This window comes from Gambusia affinis, linkage group LG19 (genome assembly GCF_019740435.1).
Source record: "Gambusia affinis linkage group LG19, SWU_Gaff_1.0, whole genome shotgun sequence".
NCBI lineage: Eukaryota > Metazoa > Chordata > Actinopteri > Cyprinodontiformes > Poeciliidae > Gambusia > Gambusia affinis.
The window spans coordinates 20,982,729-21,003,583 of record NC_057886.1 but is presented as its reverse complement, the minus strand read 5'-3'; the positions used below and the strand labels follow the sequence as shown (position 1 = coordinate 21,003,583).

At 37.8% G+C, this 20,855-nt stretch overlaps 2 protein-coding genes across 6 annotated transcripts; both read left to right on the top strand.

The window, feature by feature from the left end:
• Positions 1–1,093: 1,093 nt before the first annotated feature.
• On the top strand, positions 1,094–20,595 carry LOC122821827 (claudin-4-like). 5 transcript variants are annotated; one of them, XM_044100063.1, is made up of 4 exons: positions 13,920–14,042; positions 14,185–14,251; positions 17,183–17,324; positions 18,397–20,593. In XM_044100063.1, exons 3-4 carry the CDS (start codon positions 17,193–17,195, stop codon positions 18,892–18,894), a joined length of 630 nt encoding a protein of 209 aa, XP_043955998.1. In that variant the 5' UTR covers positions 13,920–14,042; positions 14,185–14,251; positions 17,183–17,192; the 3' UTR covers positions 18,895–20,593. The 5 variants fall into 5 exon arrangements, with proteins under 5 accessions (XP_043955996.1, XP_043955999.1, XP_043955998.1 ...); XM_044100061.1 differs by lacking the exons at positions 13,920–14,042; positions 14,185–14,251 and adding an exon at positions 1,094–1,256; XM_044100064.1 differs by lacking the exon at positions 14,185–14,251 and having other exon boundaries at positions 13,904–14,042; positions 18,493–20,595.
• Positions 7,518–11,524, top strand: LOC122821828 (claudin-4-like). Its single transcript, XM_044100065.1, has 3 exons — positions 7,518–7,584; positions 9,920–10,034; positions 10,303–11,524. Exons 2-3 carry the CDS (start codon positions 9,921–9,923, stop codon positions 10,759–10,761), a joined length of 573 nt encoding a protein of 190 aa, XP_043956000.1. The 5' UTR covers positions 7,518–7,584; position 9,920; the 3' UTR covers positions 10,762–11,524.
• Positions 20,596–20,855: the final 260 nt, after the last annotated feature.

Below are 20,855 nucleotides of genomic sequence, written 5' to 3'. Positions count from 1 at the left end.
TGTGGGTGGGCTCGAGCGTGCGAGCCGCATTAACGGTAACGGAAGAATAATAAATAATACGTATTAAAGAAACATTCTATTGGGTGTAGAACAATAGGTGCCTGCCATGCAATGCATGGAGGCAGTGACTGACTTGCTTCGCAAGTCAGTCACTGCTCTCCTTATGCATTGCTATGGGCAGGCCCCAATTATTGAATTTCTTCTAATTATCAAAAATCACTCACAATGTGGATATAATTACCTTTTTCTTTCACATTTTTATGCTTTTCAGGATGATCTGAGGATTTATTAGATGGATGTTGGGTCGTGGTTTTAGTGACGCAACTGAAGGAGGAAATGTAAATTATTTATGTTTCCTTAGACATGACACTAATTGCATTTCCATTACAAATGTGTGTAAATCTTTGTTTATATTTTGCTAATGATAATTCATGTTTCATTTATTAAAATTACGCGTGAATAAGCTTCTTCACATGATAAGTCATTAAAAATCATGGCAGTGAAGGATGTAACCAGTTACATGAGATTCATAATTCAGCCATGTTGCCAGCGCTCATCAGCCATCAGGAGACGGCGGCGTCTTATCCAGGCGTTGGAGCCTACGCCTGTCACGATAACAAATTTTGCTGAGCGATTGTCTCAAAAATTATTGCGATAAACGATAATATTGTTTGAAGACCATTTTAAACTGATGTAATGGTAATTACTACATTCAACCAAAAGAGTACAGATTAGGCAGTCTGTATACTATCTTGCCCCTCAATAATCATTAGGTTTAGATAAAAACGGGCATATCCGGTTACCTGATCCAATAGTTCACTCCAGTTCACAATACACAATTTTTTGGCCCCGATTTTCCCCTTAAGACAATCTTAGGATGTCCAACATCGTAACCGATCATCCTGTAGTGGGTTAGGACTGATCGGGTCCAATCGGTAGAACATCGTGGCCGCTCCGATTTAAATCAGGCATATTCAACATGTTGGATTGTCTTGGCCGGTTTAACACGGCAGCGTGTGGGATTTTCCCCGACTGGCAGCGAGAATACAGACTGTTGAATGTGACCGGTAGCCAATCAGAAAGCGCAGATTCCCCTCCGTGCTTTGAGGAGAAACAGCTGACACGGCGAAACCCGAAGTCCAGCGGACATCGGAGATGATATGTGGAAACATTCATGTTTATTCATGCAAAGAATATCCACAGAAATGACAAGAGGAGGAGTTGGAGCAAAACTCGCACTGCAGTTGATAAACCCGGTAACTTTTCAGCTGTTCATCGTTAGCAGGACATAAATAGATTATAATGATATTCATTCAGTCAGAACTTTACCTGACACTGGAGCCACATGCATTGCGCGTAGATACTAGTAAAAAAAAATTAATTCCTGGTTTTAAAATGGACTTGTAGCCATTATTTTGTGCCCATTGTTCTCAATGTAATTTTAAACCTTAACACGGTAAATACTAATTAACCGATGAAGCTTAAACACACAGATGGTAAACTCGAAAAAACAGAATAACTCACCTCCACATCATAGTGCAGCAAATAAAGCCCCGTCCTTCACTCTTTTTTCCAACACATCCTTTTTTTGTTACATCTTTTATTGCTTAAAGTGATGTGGCAGCACGAGAGGGTGAAGCGGCTACTCTGCCCGTCAAAGCAGGGTAGCCAGCAGGTGTCACAGCGCCACCTTGGGAATTGCACCCAAGGAAATAGATGGGTTTGTACCCAAGGAGAACAAGACTTCTTTTTAATGCAAAAAATTATTAATTTTATTGTTTCTCTCCTTTTAAAAGCCAGTAAAATCCAAGGAGCACAATAGGAAAGGGAGTGCAGTGCTGGGGCCTACCAGCAGAGGGGAGGGCAATCCAAATGTGGAAACTGGGCCTAGACAAATTAATAAATCACCCCAAGCACTTGTGAATAAACACTCAATCCGTGAAGAAATCCCAACACCGGTCACTCGCACAGCACACTGGTCCAGTCCCTCTGGATGCCCCCCCACTGCCTTCAGCTCCCAGCCTGGAGACAAAAGGGTGGGGTTAAACAAAGCAAATACAAAACAGAAAGAAAGAAACTACAATTTACACGTGGGTGCTAAAATGAGGCTACACTCTGATACATCCAGCTATTAAAATCAGCAGTTTGATCAAGTGGTCTAAAAACCACAGCAGTCACACCCAGCCAAGCTGGAGGCAAAAACAAAGCAGAAACAAAGGAGAAACAAAGGAGAAACAAAGCAGAAACAAAGCAGAAACAAAGCAGAAACAAAGCAGCAGGGCTTCCAGCAAGCTGCAGCAGCTCTAAAACTGAAATTAAGTTAGGTTAATAGGTGGTTTTTAGGAACATGGCACAAGGCAGGGGAAACCATTGTCACCTACCAGGGCTGGATGAGGCCACCTCAACCAGAGAGCCCCTTCTGGACCCACAGCAGGAGGATCCACTTGTCATTACAAGCTATGTGCAAATAATTGTTATTTTGTGGTGTTGAACTGTATGGGTGCAGTGCAATAAAGGTACATACCCTTTTTATGTTGCCAAATTGCACTAGGAAGGGTAAATTACTGCCACATCCCAGTATAAACAGGAGGCTTCAGGCAGCTTCTAAATTTAAACAATCTGAATTAGCCAACTCAAATTGAGATCTTCTACAGAAGGAGAAACATCACTTAGTATTTCCGGATTGAATTTGAGCACTGCAAGTTAACCAGCAGACATTCCACTGAAGTGACCAAATGCAGGCATGAAAAGAGAATGCAAGGGAGTCTGCCTTTATGCTCACACTCACTCAGGTGATTAGGTGTCAGGTGTCTTCAATCCTGGGGCAGACTTCATACTGCTACATTACACCCCCCCCCCAAAAAGAATTGTCGCCCCGACAATCAAACCAAAATTTAGCCAACACCATGGTCTAAAAACAGCTGTTACAGTATTTAATACTGGATCAGGCAGGTACCCAACCTGCTGTTCGGGGGCCCCTGCTGGTCTGGGGAGATGATGCACATTCGAGTGCTGACCTGCAGTTGCTCTCTGGGTTCACTTTCCCTACTAGTAGCAGGTTGGGGGGGTGATGGTAACTCCACCTCCAAAGGGCCCTGAATCCTAAAAGGACCAGGCAGTTCTTGATCTGGTTGAACTGTAGCCCGTGGATGTTTGTTGGGTCACTACAGCACCCTGTGCTGGGGGAGGAGATAAGACCTTACACGCATAACCAAGAAATCATCTTCATCTGACAGATCTTCCTCTGATAGCAACTGATCAAGTAAGGGTGAACTAAGAACAGAGCCAACTGGAGACCCAGTCCAAACCACTGGTTTCAACATGGTACGATGAACAGTTTTAATCTTTAACTCAGGCTTCATACTGCTACACAAACATCATCCTCTCCATTCAAACAATGGCTATATGCCCAGTTTTCTAAATTTCTTTCCTTCGTAATCTGCATGGCATTTATCCTAAACGTTAAAGAATAATTTTATTTCTTTAAAAGTCATGGGATCCATGAAATACTTTGATTTAGAGGGTTTATTTTGTATTACTGAAAATAAGACAAAACAACAGGTAGTAATAATACAAACCAAACGGCAGGTTGCTAAGTCATGAATCTGGTCAACACTTGGACATACTTTCTTTTTATCACAGATAAGTTTTTTACCTTAATTTGACCTGTTGGAAAAAGGAATATCAAATTCATCAATGTTGGATCTATTACTGACATAATAGTCCTTTTCTCCTCCTTTCAGACCCTCTTCTATGTTTTTAGGGAGACAGATTATATTTAAATCACAGGAACAAAACAATTTAAGATGCTCTAAAATGGAGCTTTAAAAACTGTTATTATGATTCATTAAAACAACAAAATTTAAATGGATTTTATAGTTTCTCCTCCAAATGTATTTTTGACTTGTGACAGATGAATCGGTTTTGTTTGGGGGAAAAAAGTGAGAAGAAAAATTTTGTATTAATTGCAAAGAAACTGAACTATTCTCAATTTGTGAAGATAAAATAAATTATGCATTTGACATAATACAGATCTTTTCTTCCAACAGTGATCATATCTAATATTTCAATCTGGATAGACTCACACAGAGAAAGAGAAGCAGAAGGTTTAATGATACAGAAACTTTGGCGCTCGAACCCGGCGGAAGACTTGTGAGCTGAGGATCACTAGGCAGGTGATCGGTCCAGGTTTAGCTCAGGGTAGTCTTCCCCCCGGTCCGAATACTGGTGGTGGAACGGAGCCTTGAACGAAGGAGCAGAGAGGGAGCTAGGAAGATGTCCCTGGGATGATGGTGGAGATGGGGAGGAGGTGGGTCGAAGCACGGCTGACGAGCGAGAAGATCCGGGGAGGCTTGTCCTTTGAAGGGATCCGTGAACGACGATTGGCTGAAGCGGTGCGGCGCACCTGTCCCGATTGGCTGCGGCGGGAGCGTGGTGAGTGTCTGATGTGTGACGGCTGTGTTTAGTCTCCCAGCTTGAATTTTCGCCTAGGCTTCATAACTGGATAATTTAAATTAATGTGAGGTACAACAACATTTAATTTTCCTTTCGGATCTATTAAGTATTTTTGAATTTGAATGTCATGTAATTTATTTTGTCAATAGTAATATTAAAATTGTACAACTGTGCTGACATTTGTACAATTGTTAACAATTGTACAAATGCACAACTGTGCATTAAAATTATTTAATAGAAAAACTGAGTACAGGAACGCAATTGGTTAATTACTTTAGTCGGCTCCGTTGTTTATTTTTATAGTTGCAGCCAAGATGAAAGTTTTTTGTAATTCTTTAGGAGTTGGATCTTCATCTTCATTCTGTTGTTTTTTCTTCACCTTTTGCCTTTTTGTAGCTTCATTGGTGTGTTTGGGGAGGATGTACACTCTTAAAAATAAATGAAACAGAACATGTACATAAAACACAGTTATCTCTGATTCAGTGTCTGTGGATACTAGCTGCCACCAGGTGGCAGTATCGCTGCCAGCAGCCCAAACTGAAATTTCACAGCGATCTTTTGACGCAGTTGCAGTTGCATGACATAAAATCAGTTAGAAATTCTTAATTGATCCCAAAGGGAAATTAAATGCTGTTGTAACTCATATTAATTCAGATACTTTTTTTCAGACACTTTTTTTCCTGAGACAGTAACATGAAGAGGACAATGAGGGTTGTCCGTAACTTGGTTTCATGAAGAAGCCATCGTTTTTATCATCTTCAGAGGTTCAACAAGAACCCAGATAACAATTTTGCCTCATTATTTAATTCATTTTATGTTTCTTACATGATTTCTATATTCTATACAGAATACATCTCAGTTCCGATTATCCAAATTAGTGTGGTCGTTCCACTAAACCAAAGCTTCTCCAAGATCGATTTGAGTTTTTGAGTCCTCAGCTGGGCTGCGAGTCCCAGCAAGACTCACATTCAACTTGCGTCTCTGTCCACATCAACAGTCTGAGTGTTCGCTAGTTTGGCCAAGTCTGTCACATATTTGTCGATAATCCAGGTATCCGCAAGCTCCAAACAGCAGAAATCCTGTTATCATGAATAAATCCAGGGTGAATCCATCAAGTGTGTCCCTGCAGGACAAGAGGGCTCTCCTGTTCCCAGACTTCTCATTGAGAAAATTTGATCAATTGCATTGACTTCCTAGAACTCTGATAATTCATATCCAGCTTTTGAGGGTCTCAATGTTTGTTTTTTTTTCTTTATTTAACCAGATCTCATTTTGAAGAGGGGCCTGGGCAGGAACCTGCAACACACAGCAACCGGGTTACACAAAATTAAAAAATTAAAACATACACCTGTCCAACTGCTGATTAGCACAAATATCAAATCAGGCAATCGGATGGCAGCAACTCGATGCATTTAGGCATGAAGACGCGGCCAAGACAGTCTGCTGCAGTTCAAACCGAGCATCAGAACGAGGAAGAAACGTGATTTAAGTGACTTCGTTTGTGCCAGTCGGGCTGGTCTGAGTATTTAAGAACCTGCTGATTTACTGGGATTTTCACGCACAACCATCTCCAGGGTTTACAGAGAATGGTCTGAAGAAGAGAAAATATCCAGTGAGCGGCAGTTCTTTGGGGCAAATGCCTTGTTGATGCCAGAGGTCAGAGGAGAATGACCGGACTGGTTGGAGCTGATAGAACGGCAACAGAAACTTAAACTGTAACAACCGAGGTCTGCAGAATCTCTTCTGCAGACCTCGGTTGTTACAATTTGAGTAACAACAATCTCTGAACACACAACATGTTGGACCTTGATGGCCTACAGCAGCAGAAAACCACACCAGGTGCCTCTCCTGGCAGCTAAGAACAGGAAACTGAGGCTACAATTTGCACAGGTTCACCAAAATTGCACAATAGATGTTTGGAAAAAGGTTTCCTGGTCTGATGAGTCTCGATTTCTGCAGCGACATTCGGACGGTCGGGTCAGAATTTGGCGTCAACAACATGAAAGCATGGATCCATCCTGCCTCATATCAACGGTTCAAGCTGGTGGGGGAAATTTTCCTGGCACACTTTGGGCCCATTAGTACCAACTGAGCATGGCGTCAACACCACAGCCTAGCTGAGTGTTGCTGCTGACCATGTCCATCCCTTCATGACCACAGTGAACCCATCCTCTCTTGGCTACTTCCAGCAGGATAACGCGCCATGTCATAAAGAGTAAGTCATCTCAGACTGATTTCTTGAACAACGAGTTCACTGAACTCGAATGGCCTCCACAGACACCAGATCTCAATCCAGTAGAGAACCTTTAGGACGTGGTGCAACCAGAGATTCACATCATGGATCTGTGCCAAATCTGCAGCAACTGCATGATGCTATCATGCTAATATGGACCAGACTCTGAGGAATGTTTCCAGTACCTTGTTGAATCTGCCACAAAGAATTGAAGCAGTTCTGGTACTGGGTCCAACCCGGTACTAGCAAGGTGTACCTAATAAAGTGGCCAGTGAGTGTAAGCACAAGCTTAAAACATTTTTAAAACAGTTTTAAAGTAATGACCTTGATTAATAGAATCACATTGATGTTGATGGCCAAAAATGTTCTATGTGTTTTTTACCCGACAGACCCACCGGTGGGTCTGTCGGGTTCTAGAGGTTAAAAGAAAGCTCATCATCTAAAATAAAACCACGATATTTATAATCTCTGTCAAACTCCATTTGTGCACAGAGAGCAGTGGGAAGCAACAGAGGGATCTCTGGTAGTTTGAGACAAAACCATCACTTTCATCTTATCCATGTTCAAAACCAGCTCCAGAATATCTAGACGAGTTTGAGATACTCAATGTTTTTCTTTTAATTGTAGACAAAATCAAATCTTTCTACTAAACATTTGCTAAAGATGTTTAGTAGAAAAATCATCTCACCTAAATGTAACATCCTGTTATATTTAGGTCAGATGACCACAAACTCTTCACTGACACAAAACAAAACCTAAGATGTGTAAAAAAAAAAAAAACCCTATAAAATGAAACAGAACCTGTTATGAAGCACCACCCATATCTACAGTGCCATTTCATGTGGTCTCCACTTTGCTTAAAGTCTCAACAGAAGAACCTGCAGAACGTGAGAAAGGTAAGAAATTATTTGCCTTTTTATTTCTTTTTACTGCTAAGAAAAACTGATTTAGCTAAAATAGAACAATTGTTGCATTTAAATTTTATTATAAATCCATCATAATGTGCACAAAATTAATCTTTTAAGATCCAAATTAGGCTTTTCTTATCACTTATACATTTTAATGTGCTCTGTACGGAAGGAGACAAAAGAAATTATTTTCAGTTCAGTTTATTTCTAATGAGCCAATTCACAATATGTTATCTCTAAGGAATTTACAAAGCAAAACAAAAAATATATATTTTTAATGTTACAGAAAAGTAAAAGGTTAGTCGCAGGAGAGCGAGAACGTTTAGTTAACGGCAGCATCATCTCAGCTGAAAGGAATCGCAGCTTCAACAAAGAGTTAAAAATAAAGAAAAAATTAAAATGACTTCACTGGATATTGAAGCGTTCAGTTTGTCCTCCAGCAGCCTAATAAAGACACATCAGGAAAACCTTTAATAAAACTGATTATTTACAGCTTTTTGTGTTAATTTAACAAGAAGCCGATGAAGAGAAGCTAAAAGAGGATAAATATTTGTTTGTTTATTTATTTGGCTACTCTTCCTTGGGTTCACATCATTAAAAACATATTCTTTACAAAAACAGTTACACATTTAACACAATATTAGAAACATATTTATAGTTATATATACATTTTTATTTATTTGTAAATCATCAGCCTAATAGCATAATGGTCTAAGTACAACTATACAGTTATTTCACGTTGTGAAATAATTATACGGAGCCTCCTAAGGAACATGGGAAAAATGTTCTTTTGCGTTAACTTGCAATAAGCAAATACCTGCAAAACTTTAAATTTCAAAACTGTCAGATGACTTTATTACCTTGTGAAAATAACTCTATTTATATATCTTTTATTTCTTTCCTTCTTACAGAAAGTTTCCGATAATATCTTAGCAGGAATGGAAAGTTCATGTTTGGCCTGTTTTGCTTTTGCATTTTGCACACAAGTTTGTGGTGCATTTTTATCCTAAAGAAAAATATGTAAAACTTCAAATATCTCACAAACGAGATACTAACATTCATAGAAAAACCTTAAGAAAACTTTATATTACTGCAGAAAGACTTTCAGTATTCAGTTAATGCTGCATGAACTGATCAGTACATTATTATAAAATAACACAATAAAAACAAATCTGCATAATTAAGCTTTATTAGAAACAAAGCATATTAATTCATAAATGACCTGTTGTGGCCATCTATGCTAAGTTTTATGAATTTCTACCAACACTCACTGAGTTAGAATATATTTAACTTAGTTTAGAACCAAAACCTGTAATAAATTTTTATATTTTGAACTGTTTAGATCACTTTGGAAAATAATTTGAATGATTAAGAACAACTGGTGTTATTGGGAGGTATACTGTTTGGGCAAATGTCCTTTGTGATGACGGGAGGTTTTTATAAAATGAATTTTTTTAACCACCTTTTGAACTTGAAACATCAGATTAAGTTAGCTTTCAGTTTCATTTAAGTTGCAAGATTTTTTAGCTATAATTTTGTAGATATTTTTACAAGAATTAAAGCACATATATTTTTTCAAACAATCAAGCCTCTTACCAAATACGGAAAAATTCCTTTGTTGGAAATGTTTTGTTTTGGAACATTTAAATTAGTAAAATTATACACTAAAATAATTAAGTAGTTCTTGTTTAAAAGCTCTAAGATTTGTTAAACAGATGAAGGAAGTGAGTTCCATGTTTCCATTTCTCTACAAATAAGTTTTTTTGAAGTAACAAATGCATGGACTATGTTTTCTACGTCACTCCTGGAAAAACTATCTTTAATTTTACCAATAACCCAGAGGGGAAAGAAGGAAATGAAAGAAACCTGTTTAATATGAGTTTTAAATAACAAATCCTGATCAAAAATAACACAGAGATTATTTACTTTGTTACCAGATGCAGAAATGCAAACAGACATTTTGAGCCTCATGCCACAAAAAAAAAAATCAAGCAGCCGTCATCGCATCTCCAGAATCTAAAGTTTCTTTCCTCTGCCACGTTGCGCTCTAACTGGTAACATGCGGTTAGATTTTACCCCAGGTAGTGAGGTTTTCCGTTTTTACACTCTGTTCCTCGTTGTGGTGGGTGAGAAGTGAACGCTGCAGCTTGTGGTTAACTCTCCTCTGACATTTGCAGCAACACTCAGCAATGGAGAATGTCATGGTTCTGGTTCTGATGGACTCAAATACATCCAAAAACACAAAATCTTACCAAGAGGAAACCCCAAGAATATATTGCAGAAAATGATTTAATCCAGTTTTTTAATATGTAATTTTTTACAGAATGGCATCAAAAGCAGTTCAGATGGTATTTGTGGCTCTGAGCGCCATCGAGCTGATTGGAGTCATTATCTGCTGCGCCCTCCCTAAATGGGTTGTTGGACATAATAATGATATGGTAATTATATAATCAAAAGGCATTTTAATCAGCCATTATTTTAAGTGTTATTGTATAATTTAAGCAGTACGTCTTTATAATAACATATGAAATATAAGAATTTTGACTTTTCAGATTTACGCCTCATCAGAAACTTACAGATTCGTGACATCACGAATATTTTGACATTCAGTAAAAAGAAATTAATTAGATTTTTCTATTTGTTTTAATCTCATAGAGCATGTTTAATAAAGTGAATGTAAATATCTGTTTGTCTTTGGATGGATAGGAAATTCAGGCAGGTCTGTGGAAGTTGTGTCTGAAGTACAGAAGTGGACCGCAGGAGTGCGGAACAGTCGATGACATCGGAACCTCTGGATTACATGCCTTCAGGGCTTTGACCGTCATCAGCTGCTTGCTCGCTGTTCTCAGCCTCCTCCTCCTGTTCTTTGGTTCTGACTTCACCCAATGTGTTCAGAACCGAGATACCAAGACCAAAATGATCCTGGCTGGCGGAGTGGGCCTGCTGCTGGCCGGCCTGCTGGTGATCATCCCAGTCAGCTGGGAGTCAAATAATATTAGAAAGGCACAGATTGGTGAGATACATGTTTTGCTGGGAGCGAGCATCTATATCGGCTATGTAGCTGGTTTGATGTTGATGCTGACTGGAGGTGTGCTCTGCTACTTAATCAGATGCGGATCCAGCAGCTCTGGAGGAATCATCAGTTTCTTCAACAACAGAGCTTAAGCTAAAAACAATGTAATTTAGAGGTTTGATGGAAGCGACTGGTGTCCAATTGACAAGTAGACAAAGGAGTTAAACTGGTAAAAACTGGGAAGACGAAGTGAAATTATCATTTCTATATTGTTAACATTTGGAGCTGAAAGGCAGGTACACTGTAAATCCTTTGACTTTTAATTTTATTTTGACAGAATTCCTAGAATTTTTCTTAAAAGGTCACTTAAAATTTGACTTCACAAAAATTATCAGGAAAATTTTAAAATTAATAAATGTCTGTATGCAGGAACATTTCATTTCAGTGACCTTCTGATGCATTTTCTGTTTGCTTATTAAACCCATTTTGTTTTTTCATGCTTTCTTAATTCCAGTTTTAAAAACTGTCAACATAATTACTAACCAGATTTGCTTCAGCGAACAATTTCATGATGTTTCTCACTTTTCTGCTTTAATTTCTATTGATAAAACATTTACTGTTACTATTTCTGTTTTTGTACCATAATCACAACAGATCATTATCTTTGGTCAGATATAGATGTGATTGGAAAAATTAAATAAGATGTATCAAAAATTAAATCAACTTACAGAAAACTTTACTTCAACTGTTTGATTCTTCATCTCATATGCAAAAAGAATATTGTATTAGAAAATGATGCAAACCCTTCAAATAACGTGTTACCATCTGACTTTATCTCATCTTACATTTCATCTTTTGCTTGTCTTTCTCATTTGCAAATAGAAAATAAAATGAAAAGTTTTTGCAGATTTTTCATAACTACATCTGTTTATGAGTTTTTCTTCCCTTTGTTAAACTTTAAGACCTGCAGATTAATTTAACATTAATATTAATTAATAGTAATATTAATTAATTAATTAGCTTGTGCAACATTACAAACTCCATTTGTGCACCGAGAGCAGTGGATCCACATTCAAAACCAGCTGAAAGGTATGCAGCTGAGTTTTGAGATATTCTTTGTTGTTTTTACTGCAGACAAAGCCAAAGCTTTCCACTAAACATTTAGCAAAGTTCCCCAAGTTACATCCTGTCACTCATGGCTTAGATAGCCACAAACTCGTTATTCACATGGAACAAAACCACAGATGTGCCAGAAATAAAGCAGAACTTCCTTTTTGCAGAAACAACCACATACAGCACCAGCTCACATAGATGCTTAAAGTCAAAACTAACAGAAACCCCTGCAGAACATGAGAAAAGTAACCAGTTCTTTGCCTTTTTTGATTATTTTTAATGCAAAGAAAAGCTTATTTAGCTAAAATAGAAGAATTGTTGGAGTCTAATCTATAAGAAATCCATCATAATGAGCACAAAATGAACCTTTTGAGACCAAAGGTTAGCTCTTCTTTTATCATTTATACATTTTTAGTGTGCTCTTAAGATTCTTTACGAAGTTGTCTCATGGTTTTTGAGCAGGCAGCAATTACAGACATATCACAAATTAGATTTAGTTCAGTTTATTTCTATTGCGCCAATTCATAATATGTTATCTCAAGGGAATTTACAAAACAAAAACAACATTTTTTATTTTCTATGTTAAAGAAAAGTAAAAGGTTAGTCGCAGGAGAGCGAGAACATTTGGTGGTTAGTTATCTCAGCCGAAGCCAACCTCAGGAAAGGAATTACAGCTAAACGGATTGTAGCTTCAATAAAGAGATAAAGAAACAAACAAAGTTAAAAGATAAATAAAATCCAGCAGATTGGGGAGAGATCTGTAATGGGATCTTCCCCCAATGTACCTCGATTTCTATACAGGAGCTGAACCTAAAATTCTTTTACCAACGTATTACACATACACACTTATACATATAATTATTATACATTATTTATATTCGTCTTTGGAGGATGTTCCCTGATCCTTCACATCTTTGTCATAAATGCAAAATAGGGGCACTCACGATCTTCCCCAAAAGTCAGACAAATTCTGGAGGATCTGGAACCCATTTCAATCTTTCTTACATAGATTACAGTCTAGGGCAGATCTGGGCATTCTGCGGCCCGCGGGCCACACCCGGCCCACCGGATGACCCTGACTGGCCCGTATGGCAGACCTGGGCATTCTGCGGCCCAGACCACATACCCTTAGTTGACTCTGGCACTAAACCCCAAACTGCCTACCGATCTGCGTATCGGAGTATGAGTGTGTGTGTTTGTGAGTGCGACTGGGTGAAAGTGACTCTAGTGCAAAGCGCTTTGAGTGGCCAAAATGACTGAAAAAGAGCTACAAGTTCAGTCCATTTGTCTAATTAACTTACAGTTTTTATGGAAGGCACTGCTGTCCAACAGACGGGTAGACAAGAGAGTTGATTTGGTAATAACTGGGAAGTTATTACCATTAAAGTGAAATTATCACTTTAATACTTCTAACTTTCAATGCTGGAAGGCATGAACTCAGTAAGACATCGGACTTTTCCAGAATTTTTCTGAAAATGTCACTTAAAACTTGACTTCACAAAGATCCCAAGTAGAAAAATTTAATTCATAAATGTCTGTATGCAGGAACATTTCATTTCAGTGACCTTCTGATGTATTTTCTGTTTGCTTATTCAATCCATTTTGTTTTTTCATGCTTTCTTAATTCCAGTTTTAAAAACTGTCAACATAATTACTAACCAGATTTGCTACAGCGAACAATTTCATGATGTTTCTCACTTTTCTGCTTTAATTTCTATTGATAAAACATTTACTGTTACTATTTCTGTTTTTGTACCATAATCACAACAGATCATTATCTTTGGTCAGATACAGATGTGATTGGAAAAATAAATAAGATGTATCAAAAATTAAATTCCATAGAAGGTTTTTTTTTAATTACACAAAAATATAAAAGAATTTAAGCTACATACAGAAAACTTTACTTCAGCTATTTTATTCATCTCTGACTCACATGCAAAAGAATTTTGATTTAAAAATAAAGTGTTACCGTCTGACTTTATTTTATCTTATATTTCAGCTTTTGCTTTTTTATTTTTCATTTGCAAACAAGAAATAAAGAGAAAAGTTTTTGCTGATTTTGCATAATTACTTTGATTTTCTAGATCTGCACATCGCAGTCATCCTGTCCTTTGGCTCAGATGCCAACAGTTTAATCTGCTGACATCAAACCACAGCAGATTTATGAAACTTAGAGAGTTTTGAACTTCCTTACTCAGTTTTATAAGTGAAACCAACATTGTGTACATGGCATCATTTCACAATCGAAGATCCACCTCGTTTAAGACCAGATGTAACAGAAGAACCGCCAACAACTGATCCAACTACAACTTTTAAAAAGGTAATCACTTTTTCAAAATCAATTTTTATTTCCATCAAAACAAAAAACAAAAGAGGTAATTATTGAATTTCTTCTAATTATCAAAAATCACTCACAATGTGGATATAATTACCTTTTTCTTTCACATTTTTATGCTTTTCAGGATGATCTGAGGATTTATTAGATGGATGTTGGGTCGTGGTTTTAGTGACGCAACTGAAGGAGGAAATGTAAATTATTTATGTTTCCTTAGACATGACACTAATTGCATTTCCATTACAAATGTGTGTAAATCTTTGTTTATATTTTGCTAATGATAATTCATGTTTCATTTATTAAACTCACGCATGAATAAGCTTCTTCACATGATAAGTCAGTAAAAATCATGGCAGTGAAGGATGTAACCAGTTACATGAGATTCATAATTCAGCCATGTTGCCAGCGCTCATCAGCCATCAGGAGACGGCGGCGTCTTATCCAGGCGTTGGAGCCTAAGCCTGTCACGATAACAAATTTTGCTGAGCGATTGTCTCAAAAATTATTGCGATAAACGATAATATTGTTTGAAGACCATTTTAAACTGATGTAATGGTAATTACTACATTCAACCAAAAGAGTACAGATTATGAAGTCTGTACTATCTTGCCCCTCAATAATCATTAGGTTTAGATAAAGATCCAATAGTTCACTCCAGTTCACAATACACAATTTTTGGTCCCGATTTTCTTAGGATGTCCAACGATCGTAACCGATCATCCTGTAGTGGGTTAGGACTGATCGGGTCCAATCGGTAGAACATCGTGGCCGCTCCGATTTAAATCAGGCATATTCAACATGTTGGATTGTCTTGGCCGGTTTAACACGGCAGCGTGTGGGATTTTCCCCGACTGGCAGCGAGAATACAGACTGTTGAATGTGACCGGTAGCCAATCAGAAAGCGCAGATTCCCCTCCGTGCTTTGAGGAGAAACAGCTGAAACGGCGAAACCCGAAGTCCAGCGGACATCGGAGATGATATGTGGAAACATTCATGTTTATTCATGCAAAGAATATCCACAGAAATGACAAGAGGAGGAGTTGGAGCAAAACTGGCACTGCAGTTGATAAACCCGGTAACTTTTCAGCTGTTCATCGTTAGCATGACATAAATAGATTATAATGATATTCATTCAGTCAGAACTTTACCTGACACGAGTGCCACATGCATTGCGCGTAGATACTAGTAAAACATTTTTTAATTCCTGGTTTTAAAATGAGTTAACTGGACTTGTAGCCATTATTTTGTGCCCATTGTTCTCAATGTAATTTTAAACCTTAACACGGTAAATACTAATTAACCGATGAAGCTTAAACACACAGATGGTAAAGACGAAAAAACAGAATAACTCACCTCCACATCATAGTGCAGCAAATAAAGCCCCGTCCTTCACTCTTTTTTCCAACACATCCTTTTTTTGTTACATCTTTTATTGCTTAAACGCAGGGGTCTCAAACTCCAGTCCTCGAGGGCCGCAGTCCTGCAGCTTTTAGATGTGCTTCTGCTGCACCACAGCTGAATAGAATAATTAAGGCTCTGGAGAACTGATCTACACCAGGTGGAGGTAATTAAGCCATTTCATTCCAGTGTTTTGTACCTGTGGCACATCTAAAAACTGCAGGACTGCGGCCCCCGAGGACCTGAGTTTGAGACCCTGGCTTAAAGTAAGCTCACAATTTATCGCTATTGCTTCGTCATCAGCCGTGTTTGTTTACATTAATTCATGTATGACATAGTGGGCTTTTATGGGATTTTCTGTCTGAAATCTGAATGCCGGTGAGAGAGAGTGTGTGTGGTGTGTTGCTCTTGCCTGGACAACCCGATTGAACCGTTATGCCTACGATTTTTTTGTCGGTTAATGTGGTTTTGAAAATGGGGCGACAATCAGCCGACAACTCTAAAATCGTGTAGTGTGAACTGGGCACTAAGGAAATTGGGAAGGGATGAGTTAGTGGAGAGCACCGGAGTTCAGTCTTTTTTCATCCAGTATCAGCAATAGAAAGAAAAAAGGCAGAAAGAAACGATAAATCCTATAAATTAAAATGAGGTTGGTAACTTTTATTGATTTATTGTTTATCGCGACAGGCCTATTTGGAGCAACAAGCCCCTGGAACTGGAAGCTGCTTTTCAGAAAAATTGTAGCTGGCGATTTTACAGAAGACCGATGGATTCAACACAAATGACACACAACTTTTTATAAACTGTGCCGTGCTGTGAGAGCAAAGAACAGAAACCATCATCGTTCTACCACATCCTGTTATCTTCCTCATTTCTGCCAAACTAACGTCTGGTTGCTGATCACGAGGCTCATGTGATGCAAAAAGTCTTTCAATACGGCTGAAGAAGCAAAGCAAAAACATTAGTTTTTTTTTTTTTTAAAGAAATTGGTGTGTTTCCAACAAGCAAATTCAATTTCATAATTTCAATTTGTGTAATTCTATGATTAATGAAAACACAGTTAATGTTTGGTGGGATAAAGTGAGACATTACTAATCAGGATTTCCTGATGCAGCTACTGCAGTTGCGACATTGCAAGCAACTTAAACACTTTTCTTGAGAAGAGGGACAAAACAGGTCCTATGGATAAAGCACAAAATTTGAATAAAATAAGAACAAAATATAATTTTTTCTAATATCTGACTAAACTAACCCTAACATTGTAGAAGGTGGATGGTGTCTTTGAAATTCTTTGTCCTGGAGCAGAACTCAATACATTATAATAGTTTAAAACAATTAAAGGACTACTAAGATAATAAATTATGACAATTAAGTATAAGTACTGTGGCTGCACAGTGGTGCAGTTGGTAGAGCTGTTGCCTTGCAAGAAGGTCCTGGGTTCGATTCCCGGCACGGGATCTTTCTGCATGGAGTTTGCATGTTCTCCCTGTGCATGGTGGGTTTTCTCCGGGTTCTTAAATAACTTTAATTGCATGTGGGGACACACTATTATAGAAAACTTATGGTAATTTTTTAAAATGTCTATATATAAATTTTTAGATCTTTTCCCTCCACATCTAACAGTGTGGCGCCCCCTATTGACCAGCTTCCACTGAATGACCAAAGCCAGAGGAACACAGAGAATATATTACACAAACTTCTTTAACTATCTGATTTCTGTTTTATAGTTTTTGCAGAATGGCATCAAAAGCAGTTCAGATGGTATGTTTGACCCTCGGGGTCATCGGCCTGATTGGGGTCATCACCTGTTGTTCCCTCCCTCGATGGCGAAGGACAACTTTCAAAGGAGCAAACGCTGTGACTGCACAGGTAACTACAGATTATGATTCAGAGGGCATCACAATGTATTTCATGATTTAGGTAGACAAAATATTATGTTTTGTTAGCTCTATGTTTCAATACTCAACTTTTATTGTCAGTGTATGTTACTGTATGCTTTTAGCAGCATGATACTTACTGAACCACTAGATATTCAATATTATCAGTAAGTTTTCTATTAGATTACGACACATTTTTGCAGGAACTATATGTGTATTTTTAATTGAAACTCTTAGATTAAAATAAAGAAAAAATATTTTAAAAATCTGACTGGTTTAACTTACAAATTGTTTCTGATTGCAAAATTATTATTATTATTTTTCTTTTGCTAAACACCAAAATATTTTGAGATAATTTTTAAGGAAATTCTTTTCAGTTCAGATATTATTTTCTCTGCATTTGACTTTTACACATTAAGACTCAGATAAAAGATTTGGGTTTCCTTCCACATCTTTTCACAATAGCTTGCTTAAACGTGGGTCCATTCCTACTGACAGAACCAATATGCAGCTATATGAGCTTCTCAGCTCTGCTCACTAATTTTAACACCATTGATCCACAAATAAACATTAACTTTGTTGTTTTTAGTGGCTTTATGCTTTGGGTATTGTCTGTTAAAAAGATCAATTTGACCCCAAACTTTAACTTCCTGCCTTCGGATGCTGCTTCACTATTTCCACATAATGTTCTTTCCTCTATATATTTTGTGAAGCGAACCAGTTGCTCTTGCTGCAAACATCTACAGAACATGATGTGATATAATATCCACCCAGTGATGGATACTTAGTCCATCACTGGATTAAAAAAATCTAACAATATTTATTGATGCCAGACATATTTTAGGTTTTTAGACCACAGAACAGTCAGTTTACATCAACGAACACTAATCTGACTTTTCGTGGTGCTGATAGCTTCTTCCTCTGCGAGGGGTCTTTCATTTTATTCCCAAAGAAGTCTGCAAAGTTTCTGCCATTTAGGAAACAGAAATAAATTTAACGTCTCCATTTGATTTAATATATAGAAAATATAGAACATATTTAATATTTTGTGTCTGTGTCTTTAGGTGATTTATGAAGGTCTATGGATGAACTGCGTGTCGCAGAGTACTGGACAGATGCAGTGCAGAGCGTACGACTCCTTACTGGCGCTACCCTTTCAGTTTCAGGCCGTCCGTGCCATGACCGTCATCAGCTGCATCCTCTGTGGTCTCAGCCTCCTCATCCTGCTCTTTGGTTCTGACTTGACCAGATGTTTTAAGAACCAAGGCACCAAGGCCGAAATCATCTTGGTGGCTGCAGTGGGCCTCCTGCTGGCCGGCCTGCTGGTGATCATCCCGGTCAGCTGGTCAGCACATACCACGATAAGAGATTTCTACAGCCCTGTGTTTCTGAAATTCCACAGGAGAGAGATGGGAGTGTGTATCTATATCGGCTGGGCAGCCGGTGTGCTGTTGATCCTGACTGGAGTTCTGCTCTGCTGCTTCAGCAGACCCAGATCCAGCAGCTCTAGTAGAACCGTCAAATACCGCAGAGCTTCAGGTCTAAATGACGACTTAATTTAGAGGTTTTATGGAAGGGACTGGTGTCCAATAGACGGATAGACAAGGAGGTTGATTTGGTAAAAACTGGGAAGATGACACCAAAGATTGTAAATACTTTATGCTAACAATAACTGGATCTGATTATTATTTTCATACTTTTTCTCCATCCATCCATTTTCTGGTCACCCTTGTCCCTAATGGGGTCGGGAGGGTTGCTGGTGCCAATCTCCAGCTGTGTTCTGGGCGAGAGGCGGGTCGCCCTGGACAGGTCGCCAGTCTGTCGCAGTCATAATTTTTCTGACAAATAAAATAATAACTCAAAGCTTAGCGCAAGGTTCAAAACCACCAGGTTATAAGAAACAGAATAAATATTTTCTGTAGGTTTTCTCAGCACACGGATGATTAGAAACACCAGAAACGATTGGACTACCCAGAAACAGAGAAGAAGTTAGCTAGCTGTAGCGAGTCACGTCTAACTCTTGAACATTTAAATAAATTAGAAGAAGTGAAAGTTGAAGGTGCTTATTGTTCTTTGTTCCAAAGCAGATATTCCTTTAAGAAAAAATTAAACAAACTTCGCTTATGGTTGCAAACAGCATTGCAGGGAGATAAGAAGGAAGGAGTGCGGATGCGGGAACATGACAGATAAAAACCAAAACATACTTCAGTGGAGATGTCCACACTACATGGAAGACATGAAAATGAACAAAGATCCTTATTTTGATATAGATTGGTGAAAATATATTAAAGCAAGATTATTAGTTTTATATATAATGTTTAAGTTCATAAAAACATGAGTGGAAAACACTTTTAAACAGCTTAAACAAATGGCAGTTGATTTCTTTCTTTGATGCACTAAATATTTTTGGTGTTTTTGTATGTATTGATATATAAATATATTCTTTTATTTTGGCAACTACTTGTATAGGAAAGTGAAACTAAACTCTTGAAGTTACACATCTGTTTGGAAATATCTAATTAAAAAAGTAGAAAATGTGGAATATTGTCTGTGATATTGTGTTTGAGGTATTTAAAAAAATATGTCATAGGATCATTTTTTGGCAATTTCGCCAACCCATAATAGAGCTCTTTCACAAAACAAAATAAGAAAATATGAAATTAAAATACCAGGGGAATAAATTGCTCCTTGTTTCTTTAGATGTGTGTTGTGATAATAAGGCTTTGTTTTTTTGTTCTCTTATTTCTTATTGTGTTCTGATACTTGTATCTCTAAACGATGTAACACCATCCAACATTTGTTTTCACAAACTATTCTCTTATTTTTATCTTTAATTTTGTCCACAATTTGTCTCTCAATTCTCATTGTTCTCTCCATTTCTGTCATTCTCTCTCTTGATGCGCTTCTCCAACACACACACAAAAGAGGAGGGTGACGCCTGCCCCCTACTGGTGTTGCAGAGAATTACAACGGCTCCTTGAGTGTTGCCTTATTCCAAATTGAATTAAATTACCGTAATACCGTATTTTCCGAACTATAAGGCGCACCTTTAATTTTAAGCCATTCATTTGATCAAAACACAACAGTATGCTTTATAATACGGAGCGCTTTATATGTTCTGGAGTACAACAACCCCCTCTAGGAAATTAATATGGATTAATTCTGGCCTCGAAGCGACCTTGTGTGTTGCTGTCAAAATGTTTTACGTTACTTTACGGCTACGGTAGTCAGGAGGGTCGCGGAGTAATACGCAATGTGCTTTGACTAACTTATCTAAATAAAGACCGAAAATAGACCCTTCTTTCTGGAGCAGATTTTTATACATTTAAATCGCAAACATCTCACGGAAGAGAAAACATATAACTTTTGAGCTTCCTGGCAAAAGACTGAATACTTATCTAAATGTGGTTTCTTGGTTTTCTATTTTGAATAAATTAGCAAAAGTGACAATGTTTTTCCCGTATTTATGTGTAGAAATTTGAGTTGAGATATCAATTTAATCGCATTATCTGAGTCTGAAATT